Source organism: Perognathus longimembris, chromosome 4 (genome assembly GCF_023159225.1).
Source record: "Perognathus longimembris pacificus isolate PPM17 chromosome 4, ASM2315922v1, whole genome shotgun sequence".
Taxonomy (NCBI): Eukaryota; Metazoa; Chordata; class Mammalia; order Rodentia; family Heteromyidae; genus Perognathus; species Perognathus longimembris.
The window spans coordinates 4,619,839-4,635,691 of record NC_063164.1 but is presented as its reverse complement, the minus strand read 5'-3'; the positions used below and the strand labels follow the sequence as shown (position 1 = coordinate 4,635,691).

The following is a 15,853-nucleotide window of genomic DNA, read 5'->3' as shown; positions in this document are numbered from 1 at the left end:
AAAACTGGCTGAATGAAAGATCAGGGAAACCAGAGGCTTTAAGACAGCCAAGGATAGAAAGAAACAATGAAGACAGGGAGACCCAAAGTATATGTGCTTGACTTGGAAGGCCACAGGGTGAAGTGACGTGTTGCTAACATATAGTCTAAGTGGGTTCTGAAAAAGGGGTATCTTAGAATGGAGAAAGTCACTCTCACTGGGGAAGGGTCTCATCTCTTTTCAAAAGGGACAAGAGTTGGCACAATCAAAGGTTATTTTTTAAAAACAGTTATGGTCAATTGACTTATTGGTTTACCTTCTGGGTGTTCCAGGGACTTTGAAGTCAGGACAAAGTTTCAGGGAAGTTTTGCCAATTAGGGGATGGACTTCTCCTTTATGAACCCATAAAAGTGGTGGAGAGGTGTTGGCCACCATTCCACAATCTGCGCTGGTTTGCTTTGCTGTCTTCTGTACATAAACGTGCGTGCCACTGAAAGTCTGGTTAAACCTGTTATTCAACATTGGATGTTTGTGAATGTGTGGGTTTTGATTTTGTGCTAATCTGAGTTTGATTCTGTTATTTGTCATGTCTTGCTAGTTGCTGAGTGGGTGTGGCAGGGTGTAAAGGAAGGCAAAATAGCCACGGCCCTTTCCAGAAGAGATTCAGTAGCACCAAAAGGAACAAAGTTTCTATGAATGCAGGTCAACCTTGCTCCATCATGATGCAATTGAGAATCTACAAGAAACTATGAAATGAGCGGCCTCTGCTGAGGACAGAGGGAGTGGTATGATTCTGAGGCAGAAGGACTACAGCACCACCGTCCTCAGGCCATTCCTGCTACAGACAAAAGATGCAGGATATGGTGAAAAGGGAGGAACCTTTCATCCTGACTCCTTAGCTAGCTAGCCCCAGGTGCAGCCGCTGTGATGGGCCAGAGGACGGAAGAGGGCCAACGGGGGAGCTGGTTGGGGAAGAAGCAAGCCTCAGAGAAGGTTATTGAATGTCTGGGTATGTTCTAATCCTGTTCAGGTTGAACTACGCGGAGCTCAGGTCTCTGTTCATGCATGCTGAACCCCATCAGAAAGCATGTGTGTCCCACAAGTAGAGAGACCAAGGTTCTGGTTTGCCCAGGTCTATTCAGGGACCTTTCAATTGGGAGTAAACCTATCATAGGACATGCTGTTATTAGTGTCCTGGGCCTTTACACAGAGGGGCCTGTCGCCATGTGTGGGTGCACCTATAGGAGGGCGTGGATATATTTGTGTGTGTTTTGCACATGTACATGCATATGCCTTTGTTTTTCCTTTGGAAAATTAGCATATCACTTGGATTCTTCATCTCAAGGGAACGCCACAGATAACCCTGTAAGCAAGAAATCCTCATCATTTGGGAGGAAGAAGTAAGGAAGGAGATTAAGCTACAGAACTTGAACTCTAGTAGTTTTTGTGTAGCCCAGCAAAGTGGCACACATCAGCACTCTCAATACTCGGAAGACTGATGCAGGAGGATCACAGGTTCAAGGCCTGCCTAAACTACATAGTGAGACTATCTTAAACATGTTTGCCTCTGTTTCCTACACACATCTACACACCTTCTTAACAGGAATATACTGAACTCAGAGTTCCATTGTGCACTCACGCTAAAGAGTATGAGGAAAGTGAACTGGACATTTCTCTCTTGGCTGTAGGAATTTGAGGGCTACATCAATGCCTCTGGAGAGCATGGGATCGTGGTTTTCTCGTTGGGATCCATGGTCGCAGAGATTCCGGAGAAGAAAGCTATGGCGATTGCTGAGGCTCTGGGCCAAATACCTCAGACGGTAAGACGATTCTCTATGATTCCTCCATTTTATATTCAAAAAGTTCTCACCCAAAACTTTCAGGATCTCAGTACAGTTGATCAGTTGGGCATCCTCTGCCATTTCCTAACCGCTAACCCGAATGTAAAAAAAAAATTAACTCAACTATGTTTATATCATAGTCCACCTCACTCAGGTTAATTTTTCTTTTCTCTTTTTTTTTGGCCAGTCCTGGGCCTTGAACTCAGGGCCTGAGCACTGTCCCTGGCTTCTTTTTGCTCAAGGCTAGCACTCTGCCACTTGAGCCACAGCGCCACTTCTGGCCGTTTTCTGTATATGTGGTGCTGGGGAATTGAACCCAGGGCCTCATGTATACAAGGCAAGCACTCTTGCCACTAGGCCATATCCCCAGCCCCTCTCTTTTTCTTATTGAAGAGAATAAAAGCTCACGGAGAATTTTAACATGCTTTTGGTTTTGTGTTATGTAGGATGATCTAAAAAATGTTAGGACACTGAATTTATATCATATGTTTTTGTGTGGATGGTTCATCATGCAAGTTGGTTTATGAAGTAAAATTCTCATTGAAGTGAAGGAAAGTGTAAAAAAATCATGAGGTACACAGTGATGACCTTGTGCATCTAGACAGCGACCACATTCTCATCACCAAGTCTCAGGAAGAACATGTAGAATGTTACCAGCCAGGAAGCATTCTTAGTTACTGTACCTCCCATCTTTATAGAGCTTCTGTTCACTCAGAAGACCGTACCTGTTCTATCATCCATACATTTTGCCATTTTTTTGCAAACTCAGACTACATACCACCATATTTAGCAAACTCTCATCATAAGAACTAATATTACAATGTTAGTTCAAAGAACAGAAAACCAAAGGAAGATTTAGCAGGAAATGAAGAATAGACAGTTTAAATGGGTCCAGTGAGGAAGCCCACACACCAAAACTATGGAAGATATTTTTCCTAGCTTTAACAACAGATTTTAAGAATGTGTTCCTTAAAACAGAGTGTAAGATATCACAAGAAATGTACACACTGCCCTACTATGTAACTGCACCCCTTGTGCACAACACCTTGTCAAAAATTTTTGTTTAATTAATAAATAAATTATAAAAAAAGAATATGTTCTTTTATAAAGCCTTGTTCATTTTGTCTCTGCAAGGTCCTTTGGCGCTACACTGGAAGGCGGCCATCAAATCTTGCCAACAACACAATACTTGTCAAGTGGTTACCCCAAAATGATCTGCTGGGTACGTTGGGAGAATTTGGTGTGTAGATTACTTCAGGGCTAAAGTAAGAAAATGCCTAGATATGGGTTTTAAAAGAGGATTTTTAAAACTTGACTATACCATGGCTAGAATATCTCACATTGCTTTTTACCTTCTGTGTGTGTGTCCACCTTCAGTCTCCTCCTATCATCTTGTCAAGTGCAGAACATTAATGAGTCCTCAGGATGTTTTCAGAATTCAGACAATGACAGACTAGAAAATGCAGCTGCTGGACACCAACCTCCCTCCTTGCTTTGCTTCTCAGGTCACCCGAAGACCCGGGCGTTCATCACGCACTCTGGCTCCCACGGCATTTATGAAGGAATATGCAATGGCGTCCCCATGGTGATGATGCCCTTGTTTGGTGACCAGATGGACAATGCAAAGCGCATGGAGACCCGGGGGGCTGGCGTGACCCTGAATGTTCTTGAAATGACTTCTGATGATCTAGCCAATGCACTCAAAGCAGTCATCAATGACAAAAGGTAAGAGTAAAGAAAAATCATACCTGTAATCTAGCCATAGCACACACATTCCAATCTGTAGAAATCTTGATTTACTTTTCTCTTTACTAACATATATTATTTATACAAATGAGTTTTGTCATTTTAGTTCCACATATGCATATAATATATTTTTTTATCACATCCACTCCCTTTCATTCTGATTAATAAAAGGTCCAATTGGTCAAAAATATAGATTTATAATTAAGACAATTTAGGGTTTGGACATTTCTTATATGATTTGTCATAGAACTTATTTAACATTTTCACTGGTAGATTTAAATTTTTAATTTACAATTACAACAATCACAATAATATCACCAGAATAGATGGGTCAAAGGTTTCCAAAAAGAGGAAGATTCCATGAAAATGAGAACAGTGTTCACAAGATAAAGCAAGCCAGTTCTTACACCTTCTGTAACCATGGGACCTGTGAGGTATTCTTTCCATGAGGCTCCGTAAACATGGAAGTTAGAGGGTATCATAGACCACAGCTTAGGGCCAAAGCAAAGATACATCTAGAGCACAAGACTTCAGAGCACAAGACTCACCAGAGCACATGGTCTCGGTGTGAAACTTAGTGTATTGCCATCAAACTTACTGGTAAATAGATGATCAAACCTTACTGGAATAAATGATTGCTGGTGGTGGATTTCTACCAACAACAACAATTTGTGTCTATACATCAACTATCTGCATGTGTGTGTTTGCCTATGAGAGTGTGTATACCCGTGTGATGATAAGAGTTTTAGTGTGTTGTCTTAGTCTGCTTTCTCTTGCAAGCATAGGATACCTGAGCTTTGGGGATTCATAAAAGAATGTCATCGCATAGTTCTGGAAGATGGGAGGTGCCAGATGGGGCAGTCACATCCATTGAGGGTGACATGCTGTGTCATAAGTAGGTGGAAAAGTAGAAGGACATGAATTTTAGTATGTGAGAGACAAAATTCAAGGGCCATAGCTGGTGGCATGGCTCAAGTGGTAGAGCATAGGCTTAGCACGTGCAAACTTAGTACCAAAAGCCAAACTAAATCAAACCAAACCAAAGACCCCTCACAGGGCATCCTCCTTTCTTCACAAGATGCTTTTGAATAACTAACCTAGTCCCGCGAGAAAGGCATCAATCCTGTGTAACTAGCTCTTAAAGGCTCCCTCACCACATGGTACCACTGCATTGGGAATTAAAGTTGTACCATGTGACATAATGGAGCTGCTTCCTTTAGAAAGAGCCATCAACCAGAGCACAGGATGGTGAGGGTCGCATTCTCTTGTTCCCATTGGCTCCTTGTGTCCTGGCTTGTCAGCATCCAGCCATTTGCCTCTCATACCAGAGTTAAGCAACCAGCTGCTTCCAGATGCTGACGAAGCTTGTTCTTGAGCTTCACACATTCATATAATTTTCATCCTTTCCTCAGCCTTATAGCTAACTACATGGAAACTAAAAACTGACTCGGAAGATATTCCCTGGTACATTTTGATTTACAAGAGCACCAATCAGTTCATCTATGTTATTATTTACAACTTTATTTTTGGTGTTCATGGGACTGGAACTCAGGGCCTAGGTGCTGTCCCTGGGTTTTTCACTCTACCACTTTGAGCCACAACACCACTTCCACATTTATTTTTAACCCACCTATACTTGATTAAAAGTCTCCATATTAGCAACACTCTGAGTTGCCAGTATACTTCCACAATGAGGAAAACAAAAAAAATTGAAAATCATTTTGTGCAGACAACTAGGCCATAATAGGCATTCAAAAAATATTGACTAAATGGCTAGAAGCTCTAAGAAAATCTACTACCAGAGAATATCTATCTAAAAGAAAATTGTATACCAGAATGTATGGATATCTGTCAGTTATTTTTACATTATAATTTCTTACCCAAATAAAATGAGATATATATTTAAGGACAGCAATGGCCATGGCTTAGGAGTGTTTTATCTTCCTCTTACTGCCTTTCCTTTTTGTTCTCCTTCACTTCAGCTTCCTCCTGCTTCACTTCCTTCTTCTAATATGTCCATACCAACAGTGGAACCTTCACCACATTTAGACTTAGTGATTCTGATTCAGCTGTCTGCACTGTCCAAAACAAACAAAAGTCACTTCCCAGGAAGAGGCTACCTAGACACCACCTCGGGCTCAATTCAGCACATGGATTCAATGTGTCAATAAACCGAGTGACAGTTTGTCACTACCTTGGTACTTTCAAATGACTTTTGCTTTGGCCAGATGTCGTTGTTTGTAACTTCAAATAGGAGGCCATTGGCAATTTTTGGCCTGTCTTTTCCCTTGATTTTAAAAATATGCATTTTTCTGTTTTTTCTATAAAGTATGATGCAATCATTTATAAAATTCTTGGTTCTTTATTATATATGTATATATGTATGTATATATATCAATACAAACATCTCTAAAAGGAGTGTGGAGAAGCAAGCATTAAATATTTCTAGAATTCTAACTTTGGCTTCCGGTTCCCTCCTTTCCTCCTGCCTTTCCTTTCTCTATTTCTCATCTTCCTTTTTTTTTTTTTTTTAAACAAATGGAGAACATGTATCGTGTGTGTGTGTGTGTGTGTGCCCACATGCATACATGTATGATCTTTTCTGGTTATTAAAAAACACATTCCTCCCCTGGCTGAGAAAACAGCCATGACTCGTGGGAAGCCCGCGTGGGAGGGCGTGCATTCCCGGGCGCGCGCTCACCTAACTGCCTTCCTGTCCAGCTACAAGGAGAACATCATGCGCCTCTCCAGCCTGCACAAGGACCGCCCCATTGAGCCCCTGGACCTGGCTGTATTCTGGGTGGAGTTCGTGATGAGGCACAAGGGGGCGCCACACCTGCGGCCCGCGGCGCATGACCTCACCTGGTACCAGTACCACTCCTTGGATGTGATTGGCTTCCTGCTGGCCGTGGTCCTGGCAGTGGTCTTCACCATCTTTAAATGCTGTGCCTTTGGCTGTCGGAAATGCTTTGGGAAGAAGGAACGGGCCAAGAAATCCCACAAGGCCAAGGCCCATTGAGAAGTGTGCAAAGTAAGGGGAAGCCTTGATGTATTCTCCAATCATTGAGACACTTGGAAACAAATTCCCTGTCAAGTTCATTTTATTCTTACCAAGGAAATTCTTTGTATAATTGAGACACCCCCAGCTCACTTTCCTTTAAAAATTTTAAAATAATCCAATTGTTGGACATACTTACGGGTAAAATGTTGAATATGCATTCTGCTTGTCCAGTTTCTTTAACCTGACTACACCTGTCAGCCCCAAATGAATTATAGAGCAAAAGTGACATATTTCCTAATTTTCTTATTCATAAATGTGGACCCTTTAGGGACATATGATTCAAACACCCCCTGTCTTTGGATGACCTGTACATTGTCATCTGTTTTCTGTAATATTCTGATCAATACCTGTCCAGAGATTGTTGGTCCTTGCTTGTATCCATACCTCATAGGATGTCACTTGGTGTGTTTATAGAAGGAAGCCTTAGTACCTTTAGGGTGTACTTGATATGAATAAATGGCTTGGAGTCCTTGAAAACATGTATCGTTTCTGACCTTGGAGAAAAGAACGGAAAGAATGGTGTGACAAAATTGCTGGGCGTTGTATTTGAGAGGATGATCGTTGCAGCATCAAATGGGTCTGTATTTGATGAAAGCTAAAGAATTGGGCAAAAATATTTTCTCCGGTTTCCCCAAATCAAGATTTCTTAATAAATTCTTACAAATATAGTTTTGAAGTGTTTTTCTCTTCATTGTTATTGCACTTACTTGTGAAATGGTGTTTTAGAATTATGAACGCAAGGCATCATTATGACAGAAAATTTGCAAAGTGTAGATAGCTATTCACATGTACACATACATGTGCACCCATAGTCATGATAAGGGAAAAAATCACCTGTCACTGTGCTTCTCAGAAATGCCAGTATTATTGATAGAACTGAATGTCCTCCAAAGGCTTCTGTGCTGAAGGCCCGGCCTTCAGCCAGTACCGCCCCTGGGCAGGCGGTAGAGCCTTGAAGGGAATCTTGAGACCCTTGCCTCCCTTCCTTCTTTGCTTCCCAGCTTCCAGAAAGTGAGCAGCTTCTTCCACCATGCCCTCCCAGCAGAAAGTGCCTCATTGCAGGACAGGGGGCCCAGGCTAGTCTATTTTGGATTCCTAGAGCCCTGGGTTTCATACTAACACTCTGGTAACTCTGAGTGCTACTTGTGAATAGGAAGCATTTAAAGAATTACCAAGTAAGATCACATTTCCCAGAGAAGTTACACTATAAACCAAAGCATTGGTAACTGCTCAGAGATCAATGGCAGCCTCTTTGAGTGTGGTTCACAGAGGAGAGGATGCATTGAAATGGCTGTCCATAGCCTGTTGGGGGGAGGGAGATGAATTATCAATAGGTGAGCTATGGTTTCCTAGAGAGAGAACAACAGTTCAGGTCCCTCCTCTCCTCCCCCAGGAGAGACGTTTCACTGATTAATGTGTTTGGATATGGTTCAGGGTAAAGCTTAAACAAACTCAAGAGATAAAAGAGGGACACTTACGACCTGCAACAGGTCATGGAAAAGAAGTTAATTTGAAAGTAATGCTCCTCAGCAAACCCCAGGGACTTTGCCCGGAGAGACCACGGAGATGCATGTGGAGATGGGCACGTTTCAGAAGACACATGGTCCAGGATACACATCACTGAGCACGCTCCACCTAAGGCCAAAGTGCAAAGAGGAAAGGAAGAGAGAGGAGAACTGGAGCCCTTTACCTAATTAAGATAAAGGCATTGGCCGGGTGCCAACTCAGGAGGCCGAGATCGGAGGATGGCTGTTCAAAGCCAGCCTGGGCAGGAAAGTGGACGGCCGCGGGACTCCCGGGGGCAGCCGCCCTCCCTGCTGTGTGTCCGGCCTCGGGCTGGAGGTGGAAAGGGGCCGGGGGTGGGCACGGGAGGTGGGGAGAGGGGCAATCATGCCCAGTGTGATCTGCACACGAGGCATACACTATCAACAGGAAGCCAGGGCCTGAAGTCAGCATGGGTTCTTTTGGTTTGTACTCACTTTTTGTCTGTTATGGGGCTTGAACCCAGGGCCTGGGCCCTGTCCTTCAGCCTCTCCACACTCAAGCCCACCCTACCACGGGGGCCATGGCGCCACTTCTGGCTGTTGAGTAGTTCATTGGAGATGAGAGTCTCACCAGCTGGCTTCCAACTGCCATCCTCTGATCTCAGCCTCCTGAGTAACTAGGATTGCAGGCCTGAGCCACCAGCGCCCAGCTTCGGTGTGGGGGTGTTTTTTTTGTTTTGTTTTGTTTTTTCAATTCAAAGTTACAGACTGAATACAGGTTTTGGGTTTTTTTGAAATTCAAGCGATTACTCATCTTCCCCAATAGTTCTACCTCTACTCCTAATAGTCTTTGGTGATTTACACTCTGCGGGTGTCCACTGTGGTGTAGTCAGTGCTTTCAAAGGCCACCGAGAGCCTTGGAATGCACGGGGACTGGAAGAGGACTTAGGAATAGTGGTAGGGACTCCCAAGATGTTTCATTTCTCAAGGCACTGCCTTCTAGGGATGGGATTTCCTGAAACTGATCAGGGATAGAGGACTTCGGCTGTGACAGGCCAATTGCTTTTCAGACCTTTCGTAGGGAGAAAAAGGAAACTAAAACAACAAAACGCATTTGTTCTAATGGTGCTATCTGGGAAGGGTCAAAGATGTGCTCACACGAGACCTAAACACTGAATGAGAATGGACGAAGTCTAATGTGCAGTTTCTTTTACAGCATGTCTCAACTTGGACTAGCAACATTTCAGGTGCTCAAGTCATAGCTCAAGTAGCTCGTGGCAACTGTATGTAAACATATATAAACTGTATCTTTATAAATGTTCTGTGGTACATCTCAATTGTATATTTCAAATTTTCTATATAGAAAACAAAGAACAAAAACAAAAAAGGATTCTGCTAAAAATAATCCACACTAGGAAAGCTTACTTTTTAGTGGGATAAAGACAGAAAGGAAGCTTGTGTATTTCATCATGAGTTTATGGGTTACTTCCCAGTAATCTTCCCATTTGATCTTTGCTGGTAATGTAATCTTGAGGTGGGTTTTGTTTTTTCATGCCTGTCTTGGGGCTTGAATTCAGGGCCTGGGCTCTGTCCCTGAGATTTTGTGCTCAAGACTATCACTCTAGGTTCTGGGAATGTGGCCTAGCGGTAGAGTGCTTGCCTAGCATGATGAAGCCCTGGGTTCGATTCCGCAGAACCACAGATACAGAAAAAGCCAGAAGTGGAGCTGTGCCTCAAGTGGGTAGATTGCTAGCCTTGAGCAAAAAGCAGCCAGGGACAGTGCTCAGGCTCTGAGTTCAAGCCCCACGACTGGAAAAAAAAAAAAAAAAGACTACCACTCTACCATTTGTCACAGCTCCACTGCTGGCTTTTGGGGGTTTGTTGGCATTCCCTCCACCTCAGGTCCTCAGCCCCTCCTACTACGGTTCCCAAGGCAGCTAGAAGGCCCCTGCTGCATCAGCACAATTCCTCCCACCCAGACCTGGACTCCTCCCTGTCCTAGAACTCTCCCGGGATAGGTGGGCACTCCTACTGGCCATCCAATCTAGCTGTGCACAGAGTACCTGCCACCTCTCTAGCCCCGGTGTTACAAGGAGACAGTCTCCATATTGCCCCCTCCCTTGCCCGTGGTTACGATGACCCCACTAATAGACCTTCTTATCAGCCTCCTTCTCCTGTATGGAACTGTGTCTGCATGGCCTCCTGGGATGGCTAAGATGGATTCTTACAGGGTTAATTGGAGATAATCTCACCAGCCTTCCCTCCTGGGGTGGCTTCAAACTGTGATCCTCAGATCTCAGCCCCTTTAGTAGCTAGGAATCCAGGCACGGGCCACAGCATCCTACCTGAAGTGCTTTAACGGGTATAAGAGGAAACGAAACTGTACCGATAAACCTGATGAGAAAATAGAAATATCTAGAATGGTGAAGGAGATGATTTTCCAAGATGAGAAAGACGTCACTCTACCATTTTTGCAAACAAGAATTAGCTATTCAGTCAGATGAGAGATGAGTTGACTAGTAATTGGCACCCAGCATGGTCTCTTCCACGTTTTCTACAGGGTGAGGTAAGCTCAACCCAGTCAACATGAAGTTCTCTGAACCAATTCCCAACTGGGTGTCAGGTACCTTTAGGGTAAGTATGTGGCTGTCTGGAGCAGGATGGATCCTGATGAAAAGGCCTAGATACGCGGGTCACTTAGGCCTCCCTTTTGTGTGCCCCACTTCATCCAGAGCACTCTGGTGGTAGTGATTCCATGAAGGGACTGTTGCAGTAGACTGCAGACGCCCATCTGTGCACAGAGGAAATGCTGTTTTCCCAATTAAGTTTACCAGTCTTTCTACTAAAGGTGAACAGCCATGTATAGAACTATAGGAGAGCATCTTCTTTTCCCCAATTCAATTTCAAAGGGAATTTTGAAGTGTGTGTGTGTGTGTGTGTGTGTGTGTGTGCACGCTAGTACTGGGGCTTCAACTCAAGGTTTCACAGTCTTGCTCAGCTTTTTTGCTTACAGCTTGTGCTTCACCATTTGAGCCATACCTCCAGTTTAGTTTTTTTGTTGGATAATTGGAAATAAGAATCTTTAAGATTTGTCTGCCTAGGGCTAGCTTTTACCCAGAGTTTTCAGGTCTCAGCCTCCTGAGTAGGCAGAATTATTAGGCATGAGCCTCTATCAATGGATTTGAAAAACTTTTAAGATGCTTTATATTTCTATTACAGGAAAGATGTTCATGTATGGCAGCATCGATTGAGAATATATATTCATACAATTGCTCAACACCAGCTAAATATTCATGGCCTTTGAGTGAATTTTGGCATGCTAGGTCTTCCTTTATCAGTCAACAATTTGTTATTGTTTAACTCATTTGTTAGCCAGCACTCATGCTGTCCTAACTAGGGAGGCCACTCCTGTCACAGACGCATCACCAAACTGGTTATTCTGAAGTGGTTGTTTTGTTCCTCATTATCCCCTCACACCTGACATCCTGTAACTTGTTCAGACACAAACACACCCAAGAATACTACTCAGAAGAATATCTTCACTGCTCCAAGTTATTTGGCTTAAGTAAACTGTTTTTCAAAACTTTGGTAGTTGGTGTCTGGGTCACATGGGAGGCCCAGGTGGCGCTGTGACTATTGTTCTGCTATGGTTTCCACAAGTGCCCTGAGCCCATTTGACAAAACTTAAGTCTCAGTCTCTGCTGTGTGTTCTGTTCCATTGTGTGAGTTCCTAACTCTTCCGGTTAACCGGCTTTGAGAAGAGGTAGATTTAATATTTTACAACAATGACCCATTCTTCCTACATATCAGTATTTCTGGATGACTGAAAGACCACTTCAATTTACTTTAACCCAGAAGTCTCATATTAACTTTCTTCATTACAATTTAGGGGAAAAATTAACAAAAGCTAAATGACTCATCAGAATGGTGGTAACTATTTCCCCTAGCTGTAGGAAATGAGCATCCTGAGACAGTTACTGCCTAGTATTATTTTAAGAAACAGCAAGGCACAGCACACCTGCATCCCAGTTTAAGACCAAGAGAGATCCCATCTGCATGTCCCCGACAAGAACTACAAATAGGCTAATTTAGCAAGAACTTTTAATAAATTTTGGGTTACAGTTGTTGTGAAAGTAGAGATCACTTCCAATCTTTGAAAAAGTGTCCGGCTATTGCTCAACATGCACTCTAAGTCCGGGGGAATTACTTGGTGTCGATGTGCAGCAGCTGCTCCTGGCCGTTGATGATGAGGGACTTGAGCTGTCCGTCTTCTTCCACTTCCACCCTCTCCTGGCCGTTCTCCACGACCCTCTTGGTGGTGATCTTTTTGCCATTCACGATTTCCGTGGAAGTGGACACGGACTTGAAGTTGCCTGTCCCGCCACAGGACATGGAGAAGGAGGAAAGGCCGTCGGCCAGGGGCCCGAAGGAGGTGAATCCCGTGTCGAAGGAAGAAAAGCCTCCGCCAAAAGCCGGGGACTGGGCGAAGGTGGAGAAGAGAGGCTCAGACGCCCTGCTTCTGTTTCTGATTCCGCGGGGGGTCCTGTGTCCCCCGAAGAGGTTCTCCAGCGGGGCGCCGAAGAAGTCGAAGGAGAACGGGTCCTGGCCCCCGAAGAAGTCCCTGAAGACGTCTGCGGGGTCGCGGAAGCTGAAGACGCACTCGAAGGGGTCGTGGCAGGGGCGGCCCGGGGCGGCCCCGCTGTCCTCTCCGGCCTCGCCATAGCGGTCGTAGACGCCGCGCTTGCGGGCGTCCGACAGCACCTCGTAGGCCTGGGCCACCTGCTTGAAGCGCTTCTCCGCCTCCTCCTTGTTCTCCGGGTTCTTGTCGGGGTGCCACTTGAGCGCCAGCTTGTGGTAGGCCTTCTTGATGGCGTCGGTGGAGGCCTGCCGGGGCACGCCCAGCACTTGGTAGTAGTCCACCATGCTGGGGCCGAGGAGGGCGGGCAGGGCGCGGCCCTGGGGCCAGGGCAGGGCAAAGGCAGCTTCGGGGAGCCGGGCTGCAGGCGGCACGCGGGGGCGCGAGGGGGCCGCTGGGTGAGGCGCGGCGTCGCCCTTGTGACGTGGCGGCGCTCCATTGGCTGAGGTCGCGCCTGGGCCTTCGCATCCCAGAATGCAGTGCTCTGGGGGAGGGCCTTTGGCCTTGTTGCCTAGTAACCATGAGGCCTAGGCCCGGGGCCCAGCTAGGCCTTGCACCTGTCCATCCTACTGCGCAGGCTTACTTGGGAGCTCCGTGTCAGCCGTCCCCGGGTAGCACAGGGAACTGTTCACCTTGGAGGCAGCAGGGGCAGAGAGAATGGTGAACCTGAGTGTCTCTAAGCCCGCTGCTGGGGGCTCAGGCGTGTAATTTTAGCTACTCAGGAGCTTGAGATGTGATGATCCAGGTTTGGAGCCAACCAGCGAGACTCCGGTTAACCAGAAAAAGAAAAACGGCAGACTGAACATGTGGCTCTGTAATAGCCAGTGGGGCAGGAAGTCCCGCCCCAGGCTGGTTTCACTGCCACAGTGGCACTTCCAATTGGTCTGGGCTGCTGGAGTGGGCGGGGCGTCAGAGGACCAGAGGGTATATATAGGCTGCCTGTGCGGAGGGAAAAGGAGGAGGCCGGGAAAGAGAAAGAAAAGGGGGTGATGCCTGCCCGAGTAGTGGAGCTGAGCTGAGCTGTGGGGAAATCGGAAGCCTGAGGCCTGCAGAGAGGCCTGGGGCCTGTAGGAATAGGAAGAAGCTCCTCCCTTTGGAGGTTTGGAGGTTAAGGAGTGGAGGTCTGGAGGTCAGGGCTGGGTTCTGGGTAATTAGTTCAGGACAAGGTAGTTGCAGGCTAGTATTTGGAGGTGGAAGGCTGCTCTGGTTCACAGTGGTGGGTTGTAAATAAAGTTACTTTTTAAATAAAATCCCTTTCCACCTTTAGCTGTGCCTCCGTGGATTTTTCTCACTCTCAGGCTGTAATAGCTCAAGTGGTAGAGCACCAGCCGAGATTCAGAAAAACCCAGCCCGGGGAGAGTCTGAAGCCTTGAGTTCAAGTTTGAATTCCCACATACACAGGAGGCCAACAGACCCATGGAAACACACACACACACACACACACACACACACGTATTTCTTCAGTAGACTATAAATCAAGCTTTACCCTTAGCCTGGGCTGGGAATAGTAAGACTAGTGAGAGGAATGTGTTTTGACTGACCCTGGGCCGAACTGTACTCCCATTTCATGTGCAAGACTCAGACGTTGGGTCTTAAGGATGTATTTGGGTGTGCTATGGGGAACGCAAATATAGTTAGTTCACATAATCCTTCACTTGCAGGCCTTATCAAGGAGTGACCCTGGGATGAGGTTTCAGAGCCCTTTGCTAAGTAGGAAATTGACTTTACCTTTATTGAACCCATAAAAGTGTTGCAGGGCAAGGCATTGGGCCCATTCCACTGTGTCTGCTGCTTACCTATGTGCCCTCTGTACATGGAGGTGTTTGTGATTGAAGCTATTGAACTTTAGATGTTTATGGACTTTGGGTTTGATTTGTATTAACCACATCCTGTCAGCTGCAGATATGGCATGATAGGATGTAATGATGAAATTAGACCGTGACCTTTCGGAAACGATTGTCACTCAGAGGAACAAAAGTCCTATAAGGGCGTAGGTTAGTTTTGCTCTACCACTCAGTTGAGAGACTAAAGAATAATGAGCTACCTCTGTGAAAAAAAAAGGAAGGGAAAATGAGATGAGTGGGATTCTGGGGAAGAAGGACTGGAGAATAACCATATTTAATATGTTATTGATATAAACAAAAGTGGCAGTGTGGCTCAAAGTGGTAGAGTGCTAGCCTTGAGTGAAAAAAATCTCAGGCCCTGAATTCAAGCCCTCCAACTAAAGAAAAAAATTGAGTAAATAACTAGAATTTCTAAGACAGTACCATAAGATATGTGAAATGTGCTCAGATATTAATATTGTAATTGTATGTCCACATAAAATTACAGGTAGGCTCCAAGACAGCAATTATTGTAATTAGTCTTAAATTTGGGAATGTCTTATTTTACACTTTTCCCTTTTGGTTTTCTCATTCATTCTCTCCTCTCTTGCTCCTCTAGTTCCACCTCCTAATGTGTCCACACCAAGAGTTGAACTGTCAACTAGTTTCAGATTTACTTGTTCTGACAGCTGTCAGCACCATCTGAAATAAACAGGAATCACTTAGCACAAACAGGCTTCATAGAAACACTACCATACTAAACTCAGTGGTGTGGCTCCAACAAGTTGATTGAAAGTATGTCATCCTTGCAGTTGGCACTTGTGCTTAGCCCCATGTAGTGGCTTGATACAATACAAATGGAACACCATCCCCAAACTTCAGGTATAACTTTTCCTTTTTGCCCCTCTCAAGGCTGCTGCGCTACCACATCTTGAGCTATACCTCTATTTGGGGCTTTTGGCTGGTTTGTTGGAGATAAGTTTCTTGGACTTTCCTGCCTGGGCTGGCTTTGAACTGCAATCCTCAGATCTCAGCCTCTTTTTTCTGGAGTCCTGGGGCTTGAATTCAGGGCCTGCACACTATTCCTGAGCCTCTTTGTGCTCAAGGCTAGTGCACTACCACTTGAACCACAGTGCCACTTCTGCTTTTTTTTTTTTTTTTGCCAATCCTGGGGCTTGACCTTGAGGGCTATGCACTGTCTCTGAGCTTCTTTTGCTCAAGACTAGCACTCTACCACTTGAGCCACAGTGTGACTTCTGGCTTTTTCCGTGTATGTGGTTCTG

The 15,853-nt window shown here is 45.2% G+C and overlaps 2 protein-coding genes across 13 annotated transcripts in view; one reads left to right on the top strand and one right to left on the bottom strand.

The window, feature by feature from the left end:
* LOC125350169 (UDP-glucuronosyltransferase 1A7) overlaps positions 1 to 15,853 on the top strand; it is a 193,071-nt gene that overhangs the window by 155,767 nt on the left and 21,451 nt on the right. For 9 of the 12 annotated variants that reach the window (XM_048344492.1, XM_048344486.1, XM_048344493.1 and 6 more), the window contains 4 exons: positions 1,668 to 1,799; positions 2,955 to 3,042; positions 3,326 to 3,545; positions 6,288 to 7,295. The exons of the other annotated variants lie outside the window; for them this stretch is intronic. In XM_048344492.1, the coding sequence (XP_048200449.1) occupies positions 1,668 to 1,799; positions 2,955 to 3,042; positions 3,326 to 3,545; positions 6,288 to 6,585 (738 nt within the window). In that variant the 3' untranslated portion in view covers positions 6,586 to 7,295. Of the gene's footprint in view, positions 1 to 1,667; positions 1,800 to 2,954; positions 3,043 to 3,325; positions 3,546 to 6,287; positions 7,296 to 15,853 lie in introns of those variants that run through there. 12 annotated transcript variants of the gene reach the window in all.
* LOC125350175 (dnaJ homolog subfamily B member 3-like) lies at positions 12,108 to 13,099 on the bottom strand. The gene has a single exon (XM_048344504.1). It carries the CDS (start codon positions 13,032 to 13,034, stop codon positions 12,315 to 12,317), a length of 720 nt encoding a protein of 239 aa, XP_048200461.1. The 5' UTR covers positions 13,035 to 13,099; the 3' UTR covers positions 12,108 to 12,314.